We start from the raw sequence: 20,894 nt of genomic DNA on the forward strand, positions 1-20,894 counted from the left end.
CTAGCAGAAGGTGCAGCAGCAAAGCGATGCTGTCTACCAACTTCCCAAGCTTTTGTAGAACTGGGCAAATCAATCACCATCGCTTTCGGGAAGTCCAACTTCTTCAACTGTACCTTGCGCACCTCCAGAAAACAACAAGTGGATTAAAATGTGATCGAAAGTGACTAAAATATGTACATGTTGCTTGAAATGGCGTGGTGACAGGCACCACCACGTGGACAAGTGTGCTCACAGTAGGTAGATTTGGTGAAAGCTTAAATGGTGGATGCGAAACAAATGTGAACATCTTGAACATGCACGAAAAAGTAGTTCTGGCCCCATTCGTGCTTTCACTCTTCTCACTTCGCAGGTGTGAATGAGAGATCTGTAATGACATCGAAGATTGGCAGTTTTTCGTACGTCCTCATCCTGAGAAAATGATAGAGACAGTGAACATTTTTGAGCATCCCCTTATTTCAAAAGGTATTTCCGTAATGCCTGTCTATCCATTGAAAACACGGGGAATGCGGGAGATGGAAATTCAAGACGATGAGCAAAACGTGAACGTGACGTACGTCGCCTTCAAGAAGGCAACGTACGTCGTTCGTACGTCATTCGTACGTCGTGCGTACGTCGCCTTGAAGAAGACAAGTCCACTTGTCGTAACGTTGGCTCCTGCATTCACGTTGTTCACGTTTTGCTCATTAGCTATCCATTGTGTCTCAGTGCACCTGGCCTTTGGTTTGCAGTGTGCAGTGCTGGCGTCTCCCAGGAGGAGCTGGAAGAATTGCAGAATGCATCGACTGTGACCGGTGGCCTGCACCCAGACTCGACTAACAGCCCCATCGTGGACATGGCACCATCTCCGGTTAATGCAGGCGCCCTGGACAGCCCGGGTCCCTCGCACTCGCCTGGTCCTTCGGCAGGATCTGCGAACAGCAGAGCTGATGCAGACAGGGACTGCACGTCTCGATACTGTGAGCCTGCGCTGCTGCTAATGATACCTAGTTTCATTCGCATCACTGTTCCACGCCACATGAAATCCATTTGAACTCAAGTAGCAGACTTAAGTAAGATCCAGACCGTAGGCTTCAGCATCTTGAATTAACCAACATTGAATGTACTTGCGAGTAGCCCATGCTGTGTAGGAGATACTGCAGTCTTGGAATCTCAAAATTAAAGCATTCATAGTACACCAGCCGCATTATAAAAGCCATTATCCATTTGATGCACAGATGATGTTATCTGGATACTTTTTTTATAGCCATGGGGTAACTTATTATGTTGTATGGCTATAGTCTAAAGCTGACATGCTGAGCGAGTGCTATACAGTAATGCCTCATGATTCATGAAAGCACACATGGCGTTCTACTTTGCACTTGTAAAGTGTCTGTCAAGCTGACATCTTAAAAGCTGCCCTAGAACCACATTAAGTTCTTTCCATACGTGTACGTATACGCATTGCTGATGTTTCTTGTTGATGATGTGTGCATTGCCTCCGTTTTTTCAGGGTGCGATGACTGCAATCAGTTTTACGAACATGAGTGTCCACGCCACAAGGTGCAGCTAATTGTGGACAAGCCTGTTTTGACAAGGGCATGGGCAAGTCTCCCAGCCAGCTACCTTTACGTGCACAAAGTGGCTGAGGACTCCGATGGAGAACCAAGTGGGCACCCATTTTTATTTCTCTAGTTCTGAATGGCTGTCTTAGCTGCCCTGGGTGGTTTCGCTTGTGTTCATGATATTGTCCACTCATGCGGAGGGAGGGGGGGGAGGTGACCATGGGTTTCATGAGGCTTTAAGTAACTCCTTCCTTATGCGAGATATTTTTCATGTCAGTAGTTCTCAGAATATGTTTGATAAATATTAATTAACTATATATTAGGGTTGTGCAAATATCAAAACTTTCAAATACGAATTGAATAGTGATAAGCACATGCATTTATTAGCAAGTTGATCTATTTTAACATGTTGGAACATTGCGATCACATTGTCATTGGTAAAAAAAATTTAACTAGTAAGCCGTTATTACTAAAGGATTGTGCATTTGACTCTTATTAGCTTTGTAAAATTGAGCAATTTCCGCTAGTTGTCTGTTCTCGCCAACCTGTGCCGTATTATACTGCATAAATTTCCGGTAAATTCGGAGGCGTTTGACCCTTTGCCAGCCGTCACTCATCGCATTTGCTGTCAAGCAACAAGCTCAGCATTGGCGGCAGAACCTGCATAAGAGAGGGCACCCTCGTTCACAGTTTGCAAACCTGTGCCCCCTTGCTATTGAAAGGCTGGCTTCTCTGCACGACTCAGGCGCCCAGTGGCTATGCATGTTTCACAGGGAAAATTTTGCCAGCAGCATGAAATTATTGCAAAATTCAGCACAAAATCGGACCTGGCTTTCTTAGATTAAATATATATAAACGCTAAGAACCATGTTTGCTCCCGCACAGCCAGCAATATATTCAATTTCTTTCGAATATTCGTATCCAATTGAATATTCGAAAGTTTCCGAATACGTGGTTTTCAAATCTAATACGTATATTAAAAAGTATAATATACGAATACTCGCACACCCCTACTATATATATAACTAAAATTTACTAACTCTTTAGTCACGTTGGAGCGCATGCTGTAGTTACGGAATAACAATGTCACATTTTGCCTAACTCAACTTTATATTGTTTCTCCTCGTTAAAACCTGTATTATAGCATAGGAGCGCTCACGCCACCTCTTGTCGTAGCTGCTTAATTGTGGTGCTGTATGAAAAATTACCTGCCATCGCATGTGTGCCATGCTGGAAAGTGGAAAGCCAGCCATGTGGGAAAGCGACGAGTGGAATGCCAATGCAACTGATCACAATTTTGGAGACTGATGTCTCTAAACTGATTCTTGTTGCTGAAGAAGAAAAAAAAGCTCCTTTCTTCCTACTGCTTTGTTTTTAAGCATTGCCTAAAGTCTTCGCTGAAACAGCTGGTGTATACAGTAGAACCCCGTGGATGTCTTCAGGGATTGTGAAAAAACAAAAAACATACCAGCCAGGAAAATGTAACCATGAGGAAGGGCACAAATTGCCAGAGCAAAATGTCAGAAATTGCCCAAGTGGCTGCCAGTCCAGCTACTAGATGTCTTGGTGCTCATACTGTGACCAGGAACGGCACATGCATGCGTGTATAATTAAGGGACACGTACGGTGTTCCATGACAGTGGCCCCTACTGGAATATTTTGTGTACGCTTCATCTCATAACACGGTTCTACTGTGCCGAAGCTGACCAAAGAGATTCGACAATTGTGAAATGCAAATAAGACCCTTGCAGGTTCCAAAGTAAATGAAGCCCTGTACATGGTAGTATTGGTCCAGTGTGTGTGGTTCCCAGTAGCTATTAATCGGTGCGCACTTTTTCGGATGCTTTGCCAAGTGCTTTGTGCATGGTTACTCCCAATGTTTGTGCAGCGCCTGGCTTGTGCAACTTTGTTCGTTTGTTTCCAACTTTGGTCGCTTGTTGCAAAGAAGTGGTTGCTTATTGCATTGAATTTGTAGCTTGTTGCAATGAATTGGTAGCTTGTTGCTATGAATCGGTTGCTTGTTGCGACATGCGAGAGCCAATTTCTTCCTGCACCGTTATATTTCCGTGGCAGCCACTTTCAACTGCAATGTAAAATGTGGGAACATTGCAGAATGGGACTGTATCAAATGGGAACATAATACATATGAGTCCCAGCCTAAATCAGGATCACGAAAACGCGACATAGCAGTCGGGAAAATGTAACAGCGAGGAACATATCAATGGATTTCCACAGCATATGCTTATGGTATTTCTTGCCTTGCTTATTCATGCATATTGCTTAACCATTACTGGAATGCATTCAAGGTATTTAGGCCATTTACCGATTATTATGTTCAAACAATAAAGGTTTGTTCATTAACTGCTTTGGCTTGGTTCCATTGCAGTTTATGGAGTTTTTGCTAAGAAAAACATTCCCAAAAGGACACAGTTTGGACCAATGGAAGGTGTCCTGCAAAGGAGAACGGACAGACCTCAGCAGTTCCCACTTTTTGTGAGTTTGTTAGCAGCCTGATTTATATCTTTTACTTGGAAGCATTGGAAATGAACCAAGAACATCTCTCTTTCTTTTTGACACTGTTTTATTCTTAGTGCTGAAACATTTGCTGAGTGACTGGGTTTTATTGTGAATTCTGTGTACAGTCGACTTTAGTTAATTCGATCCTGACGGGGCTGATGAACTTGTTCGAATTATCTCGTGGGTCAAATTACATAAAAGGTAGAAAGAACAGTAAAACACTGCTGATTCATTTGGCAGTTCTTGCCAGAGTCGTAACATGCCCCCCAAATGTGTCCAAAGAAGCAAAATTAATGCAGGAATGACATTAGAGCTCTTAAACAAGAAAGAAATCTTACGCGCACGATATTTTTTAGCAAGAAAAATTGGCAAGGGTTTAATGTGTTGCACAATGATGGCTGGTTTCCTCAAGTCAGCTTCGCTGCATGTATTTTAAAGTCAGCTTCGTCGTAATGCACTCTTGTTATGCAATAAAGCATATGAACGCCATGAGGGCATTTTTGGTTTCGTATCTGATTGCACTGCGCCGGCAATTTTCTTGCCAAATTTTCTTGGAACAAAAAGGTGCACATTCGAATTAGGTAAATACTGCAATCAACAGTTATCGTTTGAAAATCTTCCTGGGGCAGTCCGAAAAGAGGCATTTTCGACAGGAGATTACGTGTTCAATGCATTCGCTCTCCCTAAGCTCTGCCGAGACATATGCTACCACTAAAAGGGCTGCTATTGGAGTCATCATTGGGTTTAGGTGTGTGCGTGCTGACTGTTCAAGTTCGAATTAACCAGTGAAGGCCAATTTTAGGATGGAAAGAATGAATGTTCGGGCCGAAAAAAAATGCATGGGCGCCGGCCGAGACATTTCGTGTTGATCGAATTAACAGAAAAACTGAATTAACCAGAGTCAAATTAACGGAAGTCTACTGTAGTCACCTGGACCATGATTTCTTAGTGGCTACGGCATTTTGCTGCTCAGCGTGAGGTTGTGGGTTTAATTCCTGGCTATTGTGACTGCATTCTGGGGGAGGCAAAAGGGCAAATGCTTCTGTACTTTAAGTCGGTTGCATCACAGAGAATTGCACGGGTTCAAAATTATTCCACAACAACCCACTGCAATGTCTATCACAGTCTGTGTATTGCTTTTGCATGATAATAATTACAAGTTTGTTTTATTCTGTGCAGTTCTCTTCAGCACTGCTGTTACTCTCAGTTCTGTCCAAACCTTGACAAAGTAGTTGAAGAATTTGATATTAAGACGTAATTATCTAAAGTACTTTGTTTTATGGTGTGCAATTTGTGCATATTTTTTATATCTCTACAGGCTGTTTGTTTTTCAAGACTTGAAACAATGTACACTTCTTAAGCATAGTCTTAATTTAATAGGGGATTCAAGGGGAATACGGTTGAGCCTCCATATAATAAACATGGATATACTGAATCGTTGGATATAAATTATATAAGGAAGCAGATCTAAAATTTTCTCGCTGATATTAAAGTATAACGAATATCTGCTTTCAATGAATATTGGATATAATGAAGCTATATTAAAGTATAACGAATATCTGCTTTCAATGAATATTGGATATAATGAAGCTATTTATACCGAGTTGTTTGACTCTGTTTGAGTGCACATTTCTTTTTTTTCTCTCCTTTTTTTTTACAGGTTAGAGAAGATGAGAATGGTTCTGTGTTCTGCCTGGACACGTCAGATGAGACGCAGAGCAACTGGATGCGCTTTGTGCGTCCAGCGCAGACTCCTCTCGAGCAGAACATAATAGTCATCCAGCAGGGCACAAGCCTGTACTTCAACACAACGCGGGCCCTATCATCACGCACAGAGTTGCGCGTGTGGTATTCAACTGCTTACGCACAGCGCTGGGGTCTGCCCCTGCTTCATCAACAGCAGCAGCAGCAGCAAGAGCCACTACAGCTGGAGCACCGTAGCCATCAGTCTCATTGTAGCCAGCAAGAGGCAATAGAGCATCAGCAGCGGCAGCAGCAACAGCAGCAACAACAACAACAGGTGGATCAGCTTCAACAACAACAGCTTCACCAGCCTATCCAGCAACAACTGCAGCAACATCAGCAGCCGTACCAGGAAGTGCACTTGCAACATCCACAGCAGCAACATTCTCAGTCACAACAGCAACACCCTCAGCCACTGCAGCAACACCCTCAGCCACTACAGCAACACCCTCAGCCACTACAGCAAAACCCTCAGCCACTACAGCAACACCCTCAGCCACTACAGCAACACCAGCAGCAGCATTTGCAACAAGAGTCTACCAGGATTGTTGGTAGGTGACATTTTTGTTGATAAAAGGTGGTACAGTGAAACCTGAGATAATCAGTAAAAAGATGGGATAATTCAGGCTCGTCTTTTGGTCCTGGCAGGCGTATGCTCTACTTGATGCAATGAAACTCTAGTTAATTCGGACGTATTTGGCCCCACTTCACTTAATTCGGGCAGCTCTTGGAGCTCGGCGAGCGCCAGAGTGCCGCAAATGTGCGATGCAGAAGAGCAGAACTGGCGTTGGTGTACACAAAAAAGAAGCGGCGGAGTCAGCATCACCATAGTCAGCAGTGGAAATCGTACGTCAATGACAGCAACCCCAGAACACTTCATGCCTATTTATGCCTTTAAAGCCTTTATTCTTGTGTTTACCGCCGCGCATAGCACTGCATTGGCCGCATGCCTTATGACTGTGTAGTTGCCATACAAGGTCACGTCGATAGCGGCCACGGTTTTATCAGCGGCAGTTATGGCAAACAGTAGTTTCGTTTTGACTTGGTACGTGCGTCGACCACGTGGTTTCATAACTGTGTAGTCGCCATCCAAGATCTCATCTATAGCAACCGCAGTTTCCTCCGCAGGTGCAGCAAACGGTAGTTTTGTTTGAACTCTGTGCGTGTGTCGGCCGCACGCCATGGTTGCACTGTACAGGAAGTCGCAAGGCCTTCGCCGCTGCAAGTGCTAATCCGTCATGAAATAGTTAACTTTAATACTTTTTTCTACGAACCAGTTTAAGTTTCAGTATGCAGAAGATGTATGTGTCCCGATGTCATGATACAACGGCTCTCTCTTTTCCTGAAATTGCTGCGGCTGCCACTTGCAAGCGCATCTAAAGGAAACAAGCAAAGCAGTCTTCTTCATTAATGTTATTTTTTTATAAGCAATGTCAACATACGTATACAGTCTAATTGCTACTCAATGCCAGAAAATTTTGCTCTGTGTCATGATTTCACAATAATGTCAGTGACAACATGTCTGGCATTTCAACACCAGCTGTGGTGCCAGATTAAAGTACCTTACGCAACTATTTTTATAACCTTCATACTTGCTGTGTGCCATCCTTTCATGTGCAAGAATCATTCGGTGGAGCCTTTACATATTCAAAATTATGTGTCAGTACTCTTTAAGTATGCACAGCTGTTTTTCGAAGGCTTTATCCTTTTGCATTGTTCATAATATGCGGCCTCGCTGACCTGCCTCGCACAGACCTATCAACACATCAAAATTTTTCATAATGTTAACGAATTTGGGCTTGGTCTATGATTTTGCAAACATTGTGCAAAGCTTTCTGAAAAATAAACTGTTTCAGAAAAAGGTGTTGGATAGATTGGGCAGCGTAAGATCGTAGAAAAATATGTACAAAAAGTAAATTGGAATGGTAACTGCATGCCCCTCTTGTGGCAGCATGACGCCACATATAGAGAGGGGTACTTGCTTCGAGCAAATTTGTTCAGGCAAGTTCCTCAAGTAGGCCAGATTGGCAATGGCAAGTAACTGAAGAAGTCACTGTGATGTAAGAACAACGTGTTGTCTGTCAGTCCCTGCTGTTCCAAGTTTACAAGTTTACTGCTGCTTGTGTGCCACATGTAAAGGTAAATCATTGAGTGTGTGTGTGCTCAGAAAAAGGAAATTAATTGCCCTCCTCTCCCCTACATGTTGTGCCTGGGGGAATTTTACGAATTTAACGTTCACAGGTTGGCAGGTAAGACCACCTCAGTGAAGTGTATTTCATGCTTCACTACAGTTGTAGTCGGTCTATGAACACAAGGGTTTGCACACTGGCAAGCTCACTGGCTTCTCTCATGCTGCAGGTGCCAAGCACGAGCTTTGCAAGCAGTGGGCGTGCTTTGAGTGCAGTAGTGCGTTCGGCTCGTCAGAGCAGCTGCAGCTGCATCTGAACCAGCATGAAAAGGTCCCTGGCACCAATGGAGACAACGCTTCAGCCACTGCACAGCCGCAGCCATCACCTGCAACTGTGACACTGGCGGACCCTGTAAATGTGGATGCTGATTCATTAGCATTTAGGGTGCGAGGACGGCCTCCTAAGAAGCAACATGCTGCAAGAGCACCTCTAGAAGTGAGTGCCTGCTATTGGGTATTATAGGAAATCAGTTCTGCAGGGGTTCGCATTACACACTGTGTGTTTCTTAATTATACACGCATGCACCTGCCAACTCCTGTCGCAGTACAAGCATCGATATGCCTAATTAGTGTACTGGCAGGCCTTCCAAGCTCTTTCGGATGTGCCTGTGGTGATTTGAGCCCTTAAAGGGCTTCTCACCAAGTCTGGCCATTTTGAGCTGACAAGCACCGTGCATACTATGCGCGCTAACGATCGTGTCTGCAAAGTATTACATCGCTACATGCCGTGGAAAGAGCTGAAATTTCAAACCAAATGTCGTCTGCCCTTCTCCTCGTGGGTGCCGGGCTCCCAGTCAGAGAACAAACGTAATTTCACAAGTACGCCTACGTACATCGCACTGCTGTGACATTGCTCGTAATGACGCGTGACTTCGAGAATTATTCAAGGCAGCATTCATTATTTTTGTAATCTGTTGCCTCAATCGATGAATTAAGGTTTAGAGAAATAATAAAACATGCAAACCAATTGTCTGTAAGTTCTTGTTTTACTTCACACCACTGCAAGAGAGATGTACTTCCGTTTCGTCTGCATCTTCCCATGTCGTGCAGTTGCACGTGCAGACAACGAAAGTACGTTATTTTCTACAATGTTCAAGCGTGCGATCATGCTCTATAATCCACTTGTGTTTTCCTTAGTATTCGCGTAGAACTGGCTTATACCGCTAGTCAGGTGTTCTCTTGTGCAGCACGATAAATCATGTGCTGCACTAAATGAGACAAACGTAACAGCTCATGTGCGATGCTGTCAGCAGAAGTGCACCGCACACCACAAAAGCTAGGGAAAAAAAAATGAAGGCGGCCCTGTGATATATGTGTCATGTGATCCTCAAGCTCCAGTGTGGGAGAACGCAGGGAAAGAATTTCACTTGCGGAGGCTAGACGCGGCAAGTGGAAATAGTGTCTCACTTGGCAGTGGCCCTCGCCTCCTGAAATCATGGGTTCACGGCACTGAAATATTTCTGTCTCGGCTTACTGAACCAATTTGAAAAATTCCTGCAGCAGAACACTCATTAGAGGGCACATAACAACTTCCAGCATGTAACCGAAATTTGCTATGATGTCTAATTCCACTCCCGCTCATGTGTTACAGACCACATTGTGACCATGAATAAAACACATTCATAAGCACTGTGGGAGCACGAATGGCTTGACATTGAGCCTCGTGCACCATTGCCATAATGGTCTTTCTTGCAAAGACTACAGAAGTGCGGATGTAGTGTGTGGCACTTTTGCTAAATCCGAACCGTTATAAAAAGTTGTGCTGTAGTGAGTGTGGTTCGGCTCGTTTTGGCCGCTTGCAGAATCTTAAAATGCCATTCACGAAAACCAGTTTCAGAACACCTGCATTAGACAGTGTCATTATTTCTTTCCTTCAGGGCACTTATTGCAGTAAATAAACAATATATACAAGCAACATCATCAAAAAAGCAGGCTAGTGACAGTCACATTTACAGACATGATGCGTAGTAAACTAGATCATGTCACTGAGTTCGCTCTCACCGCTATCTATATTATGCCGTGTAATTTAACTGACTGCATTGCTTCATTAAATAATCAGGCACCGTCGACTTCTGTTAATTTTATTCTGACAGGACCAATGAAATTGATCGATTTATCTGGCGGCTCAAATTAATCAAGAAGATGCATAAAAATGCCGAAATGCACTGCCAATTCATTTGGCAGTATTTGCGAGAGCCTTACACGCCCCCAAATCAAACGCGCGCCCTCTTTTTATGTGTCTAAAGTAGAAAACTAACGTAGTAGTTGCATTAAATCTACTAAACAAAGAAATCTAACTTGCATCCCGATTTTTAGCAAGAAAAATAGTGTTGCACAATGGCGGCCGGTTTCCTGAAGTCAGCTTCGCTGCAATATATTAGTGTTATGCGGTAAAGCATACGAACGCTGCGAAGGCGGTTTTGGTTTTGTATCCGATTGCACTGCGCAGGCAATTTCCGGCCCAATTTTTCTAAACAGAATGGTGCGCGTTAGAATTGGGCAAATACCGTAAATTGTCATTGTAAGCTAAGGTTGTTGCTTGAAAATATTCCTTGGCTGGCCGAAAATAGGCGTTTTCGACGGGTGATGGTGTGCACTCATTGCATTCAGTGTTCCCAAAGCTCTGCCGAGAAAGATGCTGCCACTAAAGGGGCCGCTATTGTGGTCACCATAGGGGTCAGGTGTATGCGTGGTGATTGGCCAAGTTCAAATTATTTGGTGAAGCTCAATTTTAAGATCAAAGCTTGGACCCATAGAAACGCATGGGCTATGACCCTCGGTCGGTATCGAATTTATCGGAGTCAAGTTAACAGAAGTCTACTGTACCTATTCGAGACAAAATAAAGAAAATTAGCTCACTATTTTCATTGGCCCATGTGGAAAGATAATTTCTAGGCAACAAAAGGTAAGACTATTGGAGTGAGGAAAGTCTTAAGAAGGACAAAGAGAGCGGAGTACTGGCGTGGGGCATCATTTCAACAGTGACAAAAAAAAAAAGAAAGAAAATGGCAAGTGGAGGTTTGTTGGAGTTGCATTAAGCATCGCTGTCAGTGCTTTGCACTTTGGGTGGAACCACTCACTTCTTCATTTTTGCACCAAAAGTTGTTATGGCTGCTTGCCTGGCTCAGCATTGTATGGGCGTGTGGCAATGGTCGCAATTGAAATCATCCACATGGGTTTGTGCATGCAGGCTCAATAATGGCATAGTGTATGTCTAATGTAACTGAATTAAGGCTGCTTTTGGTGCACAAGTGCATTGTGCACGCCTATGGACAACGAAGCTTTAACAATGTCGTTATAATGTCATTGCAAGCTTGCTACAAAAATTTGGGGGACACGTAAGCTTCACTTTTAAGGGTGGAATGCAATATCATTAAAAGATCCCTGCTGCAGTTGCTTCCCGGCAGCTGCAGCTTATGTAGCCGTAACGTTTACCGGGAAATGCTGGCAGCGAACGCTATGCACGAAGTCAAGCTTTCTGGTAAAAACGTGGCTGGTTGCGTGGGCCAATCTTCTGTCATTGTTTTGCACATTTAATATTTCAGTCTGAGAAGATTTAACATAAAAGGCACGCGCTGTCGGCGTTTTGTTTCATGACATTTGTTTTTAGTCTGTCATTCTCAAAATTCCAAGGAATAACTTTGTAAAGAACGTAAAACAAGGTATGAGCAACTACACTGGTCGAAGAACTCTTGTGCCGTATAGAATATATAGGAAAATTTTTGCTCATGGAACGCCAGTGCTGATGCCAGATGCCGACACTGGATTTTCTGCGACACGGGGCTCTTGACGCTATCACGTTAATACTTATCAGGGTACGTAAGAGTCTGGTAAGGATGCAGCAGCTGCTGCTATGACTGCAATGTACTGTACTTACTCACAGGACTTAGGCTAGGGTTTCTTCTTTCTTCATTGTAAAAAACATTGCAAGATTGTATTTCACAAGTGCTCAGTCTAGTGTACGCAACCAAAGATAGTATATATCCGATGCTTTTCTAAACTGATTGATCTTTCTTTTTTTTTTTCTTCTTTAGGAAATGCACAGTTTAGGCAATGAAAGTGTCCATACTAATCAGAGCTGTGGAACTACAGACGCCACAAATCCTGTGGAGGAAGTTGCCAAGGTGAGTTGGTTCATTGCGCTTCATCTGTAGGTTTTCACTAAAACCTTTTGTTTCAAGCTTTTTTTTTTCCTTCACTAAACAACCCTGAAACATGTTTTGAGCATCTCAGTAAATGCACTCAGTGGGGAGGTGTGCATATTACAGGGCTTGTGACAAAGCATCAGCATACCTGCCAACACCTGAATATTACTTAATGTTTATGCATTCAGGCTCATTATCTGATTTTGCTAATGTTTCATCAATTTTTCTTAAAAATAAGTTATGTTCACAAGAAAAGTTTGGTTGTTGGTCTCAGAACACACCCTTGAAAGTTCTTTTTTATTGGGAAAGGACATGAAAGGTGTAGATGCTTTGGGCAAACAGTTCCTGAAGCAGGGAAAATCGGCGACAGCAGAGTCACTGAAAAAGTTAGTGATCTAAAGGCGATGGGGGTGTTGGTTGTCAGTTTGTGCACTTCCAAGTTTGTTGCTGCTTGTGTGCCGCATCTAAAGGTAAATCATCGTTAAGGAACAATGCTCAGGGTAAACCTTTTAAAAATGCATGCTGTGCCCCCTTTCCTACCCACTTCCACCCCCACCCCACCTGTCTTGCGTTGTATCAGCTTGATATTTACAAATTTTAGATCTCGCAAGTTGGCAGGTATGCACCAGCATCCTGTACAGCCAAAACGGTGCACAAATTTATTAGGGCATTGTTACGATGGTTGACGGGCGGAGGCAATGCCCCTCCCGTAGTAGCCGATGAGCGCCGGGTTTATTCACGCTCGGAAATATAAAGAAAAAGCAGGGCAGAGGGAAGGTGTGATAGAAAGACTGCTCACATGGGCGCTAGAGGAAGTAGCTTGCTTGTGAAGTTCATGGGTTACCGCAGGCATGAATTATTGTTTTACCGCTGTAGTCAGTACATGCTTTCTGCCTCTGTTTATGTGATGATGTCTGTCTGACATCACGTACGCTCCCTTCTTGTGCGAAAGGCGAAAGTTAAACCAAGAGAAAGACAATTGTTGGCGTTTCCCTTCTTCGTGTATTCAAACCCTGCTACACCAAAAGCTGCTTCAGTGAAATGTCTGCTACGACAAAGTATCGTCAGTTCACCATGAGAGGTCTGTAGGAGCTAATGCATAAGAGTTCTCACCACAACAAACATTTTTCTGTGCGCTGTTTCACTTCAACAAAATATTTATGTAGAGCCATGCTTTAGAACTAACTTACCATGCTGGAAACGCGGAAGTCGAGAACCCCATACTTTTTTTAACGTAGACGTCTATGAAGTTGAAACCTTGGGTTAGCTCTACCAGAAACTGCCGCCAATGACTATATCTCATCACACTGCCTGTCTGAAATGAGTGGCCGTTATTTATTCCGAGCCGCAGTCATGTTCATCTATATGGGTCCACACAATAGTGCTTTCTCCTGCTTTGTTGGTTTTTTGCTGCTGCCATTGCATGCATTCTTGTTCTTTTGCATTGTGCTGGCACACTTCCATAAATGGCTTAGTGCCCATGGCCTGCTGGCTCCCATGGCAGCCACCATCATTGGAAGACAGCAGGCCTTACTTCCAGGTTGCTGGAGCAGCGTTCGACAGCACTTGCGACAAAAATGCTGCTGGTCATAAAGTGTTTATTTTCATCAGTGCTTGGATATCTGGACAGCTTTGTCTCATTTAAATTAAAGCCACTGCTCGCTACTGGCCTGCGAGACCGAATTCTCACGTATTGCATTATCAAATTTTGTGACAACAAAATTCAGTGGCAATGAAATTTTTTGCACATGCCGTCAATGTTGTTTTGGCGAGATTAGACTGTAGATCCTCACACGTTTTGTCACTTACATGTACACTACCAGAATCTCTCCGCAACCAAGTGTTGGTCTCTGGTTCCCTTCCTATTGAGTGCGCTGTCACCATAGAGAAGTATGCAAATGCACTTGACTGCAAAGGTGTGCTATCAAGTTTGTCGATACACAAGTACATAGCTTAAACTATAAAATTAATTAATGAAATGCATGAGCATTTATTTACTGCTTCTTTATACTATCATGTTAAAACATTTCAGTAATGTTGACAAGAAAGAAAATGGACTGGGATCACTAGAGTAAATGCTGGTTAATTTGACTATCGTTCATTTGTGAACTTTCCAAACAAAGGGTCTCCCACCAAGTTTTGGCACTGTAAAACTACAACCACAGTACGTAGTTCATGCTGGGACAGTTATGCCTGCTACGTATTAGCCGATGTATTGTGCTGAAATGGCTGAAAATCACACAAAAACCCATTTGCCCTTATTATTGGAAGCAGCCAGCCTTCTCGTCAGCAGAGACGATGTTACAGCTTTTATTCACAATTTCATAGCTCCTGTGCACAGTGCACAAATAGCCAGCAGCAATGTAAACAGCATGGGAAGTTTTACAAAACGCAGAGGTGCGCAAGACTGCTTACCAGAAATTCACAACACAGCAACAAAAGTGATGATGGTAGCAATTGGGGGGGGGGGGGGGTTAGAGTAGGCATGGCAATATTACAGCAACCATGGAAACAATTGAGAAAGGACTTGCGGAAGGAAAATGTTTAAGCAGTTTTCTTTCCTGAGCAGGAGTTCTCTCAGCGCAGAATAAATGGCTGAAAAACTGTAATCTGTCATTCTAGCTAAACTTCATCTTTGTGTAAGTATTAAAGGGTTTTTGAATATTGTTCTCAACCAAATATAAACTAATTACAAATGTAAGGGAACAGCATCCTTACTGTGCATGCTTTGTACGTTATTGGTTTCCTGCGGTTTACGTATGACATTGTAACATAGTACATTATTTGGCAAGTTAAACATGTGTAATGTTTACTTATGCTAAGAAATAGCATTGTCAAACATAGCAGCACCCATGGCTTCCGTTTCAGTGTTATTTCTCGTGATGGCTACACTCTCGCTATCATTAATTGCCATTAACTGTTGAAATGAGCTTTCGCTTCCTCTAAACTCGCCTCAAACGTTATTTATGAGGGCATAGCATGTCCAATTTCTGAGATTGTCTGGCACCTTCAGTGTCTGTAGGTCTAATGGGATGCGTTGGCATAGAAATGACAGGATGGTTACTAATGGATTGTCTTGGTTTGGGTAAGTTTGTTACAAGGCACCAGGCGGTGCCCTGTCTTCTAACATCTTCTATACGTTTGTGTTACCGTATGTTAAACTAAAAGTATTGAGTGAACATGCCCCGTGACATCCCTCAAAGATATTTGCATTTAACTTATGTAAGATGACAAATGCTATTCTAGAACTGTCTATTATGGCACAATAAATTGAGAACAAAGGAACACACATTGACAGGACGTACGCCAACGACCGTATTTACTTGCACAATGATCGCATTCGCTTAATGATTCCACCCCTGAATCTTGTCATCAAAATTCAATTTTTTAGTTTCCCGTGTAATGATCGCACCCCGAACTTGCCACAGCGATATGTTGTGTGCCAAGTCTAGATAATGATGGTCACGCCGCTTACCATCTGTCGAATGCTACACGAACGACCCTTCAAGACATACCAAGGGGTCTGCACGCACCAAACATTCTTGAGCGGATGCCCCATTTCATTCCTTTCATCACTTTCTGCACTTCCATGAAAAAAAAAGCTACAACCAAGCTTGCCTTGGCTTTATTTGTACGCTTCATAATGGTTGTGGTCAACAACAACAACAAAAAAGGCGCCTTTCGGTTCCTCTCGTCTGCACTCGTGGGCATGCAACAAATCGCGAGTGGCAACGATATTAGCCACGTTGTGGGGGTCCTCACACCCGTGCTCTTGGGACAAAGGAACGACAACACAGTAGTGCAAACAATCACAAGGGCATTTATTGCACCTTTCATAGATCAGTCCCTGCTAGCCGAGTTGCAATCCACAAAACATGCCGATGGGCGCGCGACAAATCTAGAAGTCCGACTCACCGTGCCCGCATAGCGAGCGAATATGTTCGCCCCATGCTGGATCCCAACGCCTGGTCATTCGCGTGTACGGTCACGCGGATGGTGGCGCGTTCCGAGGCGGCTACGCGAGACGGTCTCGCAGAAGCAGGGGTCGGCGCACGCGCAGGTCGGCACGTCCGTCCCACTTGCTTCCCGAACCCCCCAAACAGAGACCGCCCGCCTTGTCTCCCGGCGCCCGAGTAACCCCGCAGCGGCGCGATGCTCGCGCCATCTCTCGCACTGCGCTTGTACCACTCCAACCGCCGCAGGCGCCAGGCCACGCGGCGGGCGAAGCCGCCCTGCAGGAGACGAGCCATGTGGGAAAACTAGATCTCAGGGGAGGCGTGAGAGTCACGCATCCCCACATCCCCCCGACCTTAAATCACTACATATTCCGGCGAGACATGTGACACGGTCTAACATCAAACTGGGCTTCGCGAACAAGGTAGAACATTAAACAGTGGCCGCGCCGAGGAAATATCCACGCTGTCCATAGCATGCGAGCCGACATTGTCCTTGGGTGCCCCGCTGGCGTCCGCCGGTCACAGCGGCAGCTTTGCAGACTCGGCAGCACGATTCCAGGCCAGGACTCTGGAAACGACGACGCAGTAGTCAGAACGAGCAAGCGTCGCTCGCGCCGACGCGCCCTGCTGGCGAGAGCCGCAGTAGCTGTCGGTGACCGCCGGCTCTTTTGTCCGCCGCCGAGGGTTGTGAGCTGGATACAGGAGGCCGCCGAAGTCGCTGCGCCGAACTGGCCACAGCATCACCATCGCCCGGGGTGGCTCGATCGTAGTCCGGGGCAGCAGCGCAGGCGATGTGCAGGTGACAGCAAGCCAGGGGTGACTCCAATCACGCTGCGTACACTCAACACACTCGGCAAACACTAAAGTAGTGCAAGGGAGAGGAATTATGCATGCACATCGCCCACGTGGCACGATGTTCAACTCGGCTAGCAAAGATCGGGCAGCTACTCAGATGCTAAGTTCACGTGAACGAAGCCCGCTTCCTTGAGTCGAACGAGTAATTTCAATTCGTGCGAGGCGAAATAGAATGAGGGAAGCAAATTGCAACACCTCAACGCCACGGTCCACCAGGTTGTGTCCCTCCACGTGCGACAGGCAGCTTCGCAAAGCCTTAGGCCTAAAGCGTCGCTACTCTGACAACAACCGGCATCCAACAAACAACACCCAAAATGGGCGCAAAACAGGCAGCCGCGAGGAGACGTTAGCTCTGTGAGGTGGTCCTACTCCGCTCGGTGCACGCAGCATCCGAGTTGACGGCGCCCACCATCCCAGACGGTGTCGGAGCGCCCGGTGCCAGGCCGCAATACCAGTCAGCCCGTAGTGGCACCCGTGGCCTGCGGCCACCCGGCTCCCAGAGCCGCGACTTCATACGAGTCAATGAGATAGAAGAAACTATTTACATAAGAAATTCGGACCACCCACGAGGCTTCCGTACTCACTCGCTTCAGGCTTGCCACTGCTCCGCGGGCGCTCAGCCTCGCTCTCCCAGGATGCAGACCACATGGCTCTCGTACTGACGAATGTCATTAAAAAAACACTTGCGAAAAGGCTTAGCATGTTGACATGTTCAAACACACTACAGCCACCATCACCTCGCTCAAGAAAGCACGCCGCCGACGCTAGCGATCAAAATTCACGCTAGGCCTACGCTTCGGTTCAAACAAAGGTCTCGAACGAAGCAAAACTGTTAAAACTATCGTCCGATGCCCCAAGAGTCCCACGTTGGGCAGCCAGATGTGGGGTCTCTCACACCCGTGCTCTTGGGACAAAGGAACGACAACACAGTAGTGCAAACAATCACAAGGGCATTTATTGCACCTTTCATAGATCAGTGCCTGCTAGCCGAGTTGCAATCCACAAAATATGCCGATGGGCGCGCGACAAATCTAGAAGTCCGACTCACCGTGCCCGCATAGCGAGCGAATATGTTCGCCCCATGCTGGATCCCAACGCCTGGTCATTCGCATGTACGGTCACGCGGATGGTGGCGCGTTCCAAGGCGGCTACGCGAGATGGTCTCGCAGAAGCAGGGGTCGGCGCACGCGCAGGTCGGCACGTCCGTCCCACTTGCTTCCCGAACCCCCTAAACAGAGACCGCCCGCCTTGTCTCCCGGCGCCCGAGTAACCCCGCAGCGGCGCGATGCTCGCGCCATCTCTCGCACTGCGCTTGTACCACTCCAACCGCCGCAGGCGCCAGGCCACGCGGCGGGCGAAGCCGCCCTGCAGGAGACGAGCCATGCGGGAAAACTAGATCTCAGGGGAGGCGTGAGAGTCACGCATCCCCACAACGTTTACACTGATACGTTAGAAGTGTACCCTATACGTACGCCGATGCTTGTAACTCAGCTACACAAGAAATGCAGGAATATATATAAAGAAAGGGGTCAGACAGGGAGACACAATCTCTCCAATGCTATTCACTGCATGCTTAGAAGTATTCAAGCTATTAAACTGGGAAGGCTTAGGAGTAAAGATTGATGACGAATATCTTGGCAACCTTCGGTTTGCCAATGACATTGTTTTTGATACGTTAGGAGTGTACCCTATACGTACGCCAATGCTTGTAACTCAGCTAAGATATTTGCCCACCCATAGCAAAGACGTGTACCGTATTAGGTTAGTAGTGAAGACAAATGCCGCAGTTTTCGCAGCATGCCTGCCACGTGTTTCTATGTCACTGGCAGCTAAGTGCGCCCATCTCTGTTTCTGTCCCCTCAAAGTGGATATGGCTATGTTATTGCCACAAACTTGCCGATATCAACAATATTATTAATTACTGATACAGAAGAAACTGTTTCAATGCATGTAATGTACTCCCGAGAAGAAAAAAAAATCGCGTTCGGGTTGCTCCACTGGCCGCTATTTTCGTTTTGGTGTCCCACACTGTTATAGTGGCATCCGCCTGTTTGTTGACCTATTGTCATCCCGCAACAAATGCGGGATGAAAAAAAAAATTTCTTTTCACAGAAAATTGCCTCCGCATAATGATCGCAACCCTAAATTTGTGTCAATTTTTTTGGCAAAAAAGTGCAGTCATTATGTGAGTAAATACATGGTACCAGCTGAATTTATTCTTGGAGGGAGACAATCATTTATAACCAAAATGGCCTACTTATAGCAGTATGCCTGACCAAAAGACAAAAATATGGGCAGGGACGAAGTGCACAGTGCATGCACAGGGTGTACATATTCGCATATGTTATCTGTGTCATGTTGAAGTAGAACCTTTGTTGTGTTTCAGGGAATTGAACACTTTATCTCTCTCTCTACTCTTTTATACTTGTTCATTTTGAATGTACGCTGGTCTTCTTAAAGAACTGTAATTGTCTAATGGCTAGTTCATCGTAGGTGAGAGAAACACGTTGATGTAGACGGGGCCATCTCTGGCAACTTTCCAAAACAACTGTTTACTTTATTCCAGCCCACATCAGGAGATGAAAACCAGTGCAATGTATGCCACAAGGTTTTCCAGAGGAAGTACGGCCTCAAGCGTCACCTCATGATGCACTCTTCAGAGAAGAAGTACAAGTGTTCGTTGTGTGACCTTCGTTTTTCTCATCCCTACAACAGAAAAAGGTCAGTTGCGAGTGATGTTCGACGTAACTTAACCCGTTTGAAAGTTTGCTCATTCGTTTGTGTTTTTACTTCGGGACCCCCTGGAAGGTGTGGATCATTCCTAAATGATGTGCTGAATGTAGACACTTTGTGCCACATTAAGAATAAGTAGTGAACATCTGACAGTCTGTATGCTGTCTTTTGGAAAGCCAGAGGACTTAGCAAGTTGGCTGAAGAACATTCACAACACACCTGCCAGTGCTGCTCAAGTACTTTGAAGCATGAAATGCATCCTCATCTCATTGCGAGTGGTTTCAGCCAACAAACTAATACAATGTCAAACAAAAGTTGTTTGAAATTCAATGACGCCTGTGCAATATCCAGCAACATCCATTGAACCCCAATGATGCTGATAGTAAACCAATGGGATTATTTGAAGCCAACTCAAGTCATATATTCACCAAGCAACAAAAAGAATAGTTTGCCAGTGACAGTGTGGTCAAGACCAAGGCCACAGCACCCAGATATAGCTGAATGCCCAGTGCACGTGACACTAAGGTATTGCTGATGCCCATATAGCGATGCCTAATGCATTGTATGAGCATTAACAATGCAGTCTCGGTGGTTACGTCATGGACACACGTGTCCCAACAGTGACAGCTGATATTTTCGTGTTGACGTAGGAAGCATTATAAGCATTCCATGTGAATGAGTCGCACCAACGCAAGAGAGTGTAAGTGATGACCAAAGATATGAGCTGGGCTGGGGAGGTTCCTGCGAATGTGCGGTGCCGTACTGTCTCCATCAGAGATTGTGCTCTATGATGGAACTTGCCGAGCCTTGTGCAAAGGAGGTAAATGTTATGGGATGTGTCCATCTGCATTTCTGGCTGTTTTTTTCTTGCGTCATGCGCCACCCTCTTGCCAGGCATCAGCACAGTAGCTGTTGTGCACTGACTGGATGACATAGAACAATGCGGGTTGTTGTAATCGCACCGCTGGTACGAGTTGTTGGGAACTCGGCGCTGACGCCCGTTGTTGCACCTGGGTCGCAAGCCCCAAGGGTAGCGTTGGCCTGGCGGCCTGGGGTACAACTGGAAGCATCCGAAGGTCCCGGCAAAGCATGAGTCGACTGGTAACAACAAAACAACTTGTTTATTCTAACATCGCAAAGAGTTGGCGGTCAGGTTGACCGAAGTAGAGAGACGGGAGTGCACGTTACTCAACAGAAGAAATTGGAGCCTCTTTTG

The 20,894-nt window shown here is 45.3% G+C and overlaps 1 protein-coding gene across 2 annotated transcripts in view; it reads left to right on the top strand.

Moving 5' to 3' along the window:
* LOC142583144 (uncharacterized) overlaps nucleotides 1-20,894 on the top strand; it is a 97,334-nt gene that overhangs the window by 39,768 nt on the left and 36,672 nt on the right. For both annotated transcript variants that reach the window (XM_075693487.1, XM_075693488.1), the window contains exons 11-17: nucleotides 729-956; nucleotides 1,490-1,645; nucleotides 3,928-4,034; nucleotides 5,719-6,352; nucleotides 8,160-8,425; nucleotides 12,024-12,113; nucleotides 19,512-19,666. In XM_075693487.1, the coding sequence (XP_075549602.1) occupies nucleotides 729-956; nucleotides 1,490-1,645; nucleotides 3,928-4,034; nucleotides 5,719-6,352; nucleotides 8,160-8,425; nucleotides 12,024-12,113; nucleotides 19,512-19,666 (1,636 nt within the window). The remainder of the gene's footprint in view (nucleotides 1-728; nucleotides 957-1,489; nucleotides 1,646-3,927; nucleotides 4,035-5,718; nucleotides 6,353-8,159; nucleotides 8,426-12,023; nucleotides 12,114-19,511; nucleotides 19,667-20,894) is intronic.

This window comes from Dermacentor variabilis, chromosome 5, assembly GCF_050947875.1.
Source record: "Dermacentor variabilis isolate Ectoservices chromosome 5, ASM5094787v1, whole genome shotgun sequence".
NCBI lineage: Eukaryota > Metazoa > Arthropoda > Arachnida > Ixodida > Ixodidae > Dermacentor > Dermacentor variabilis.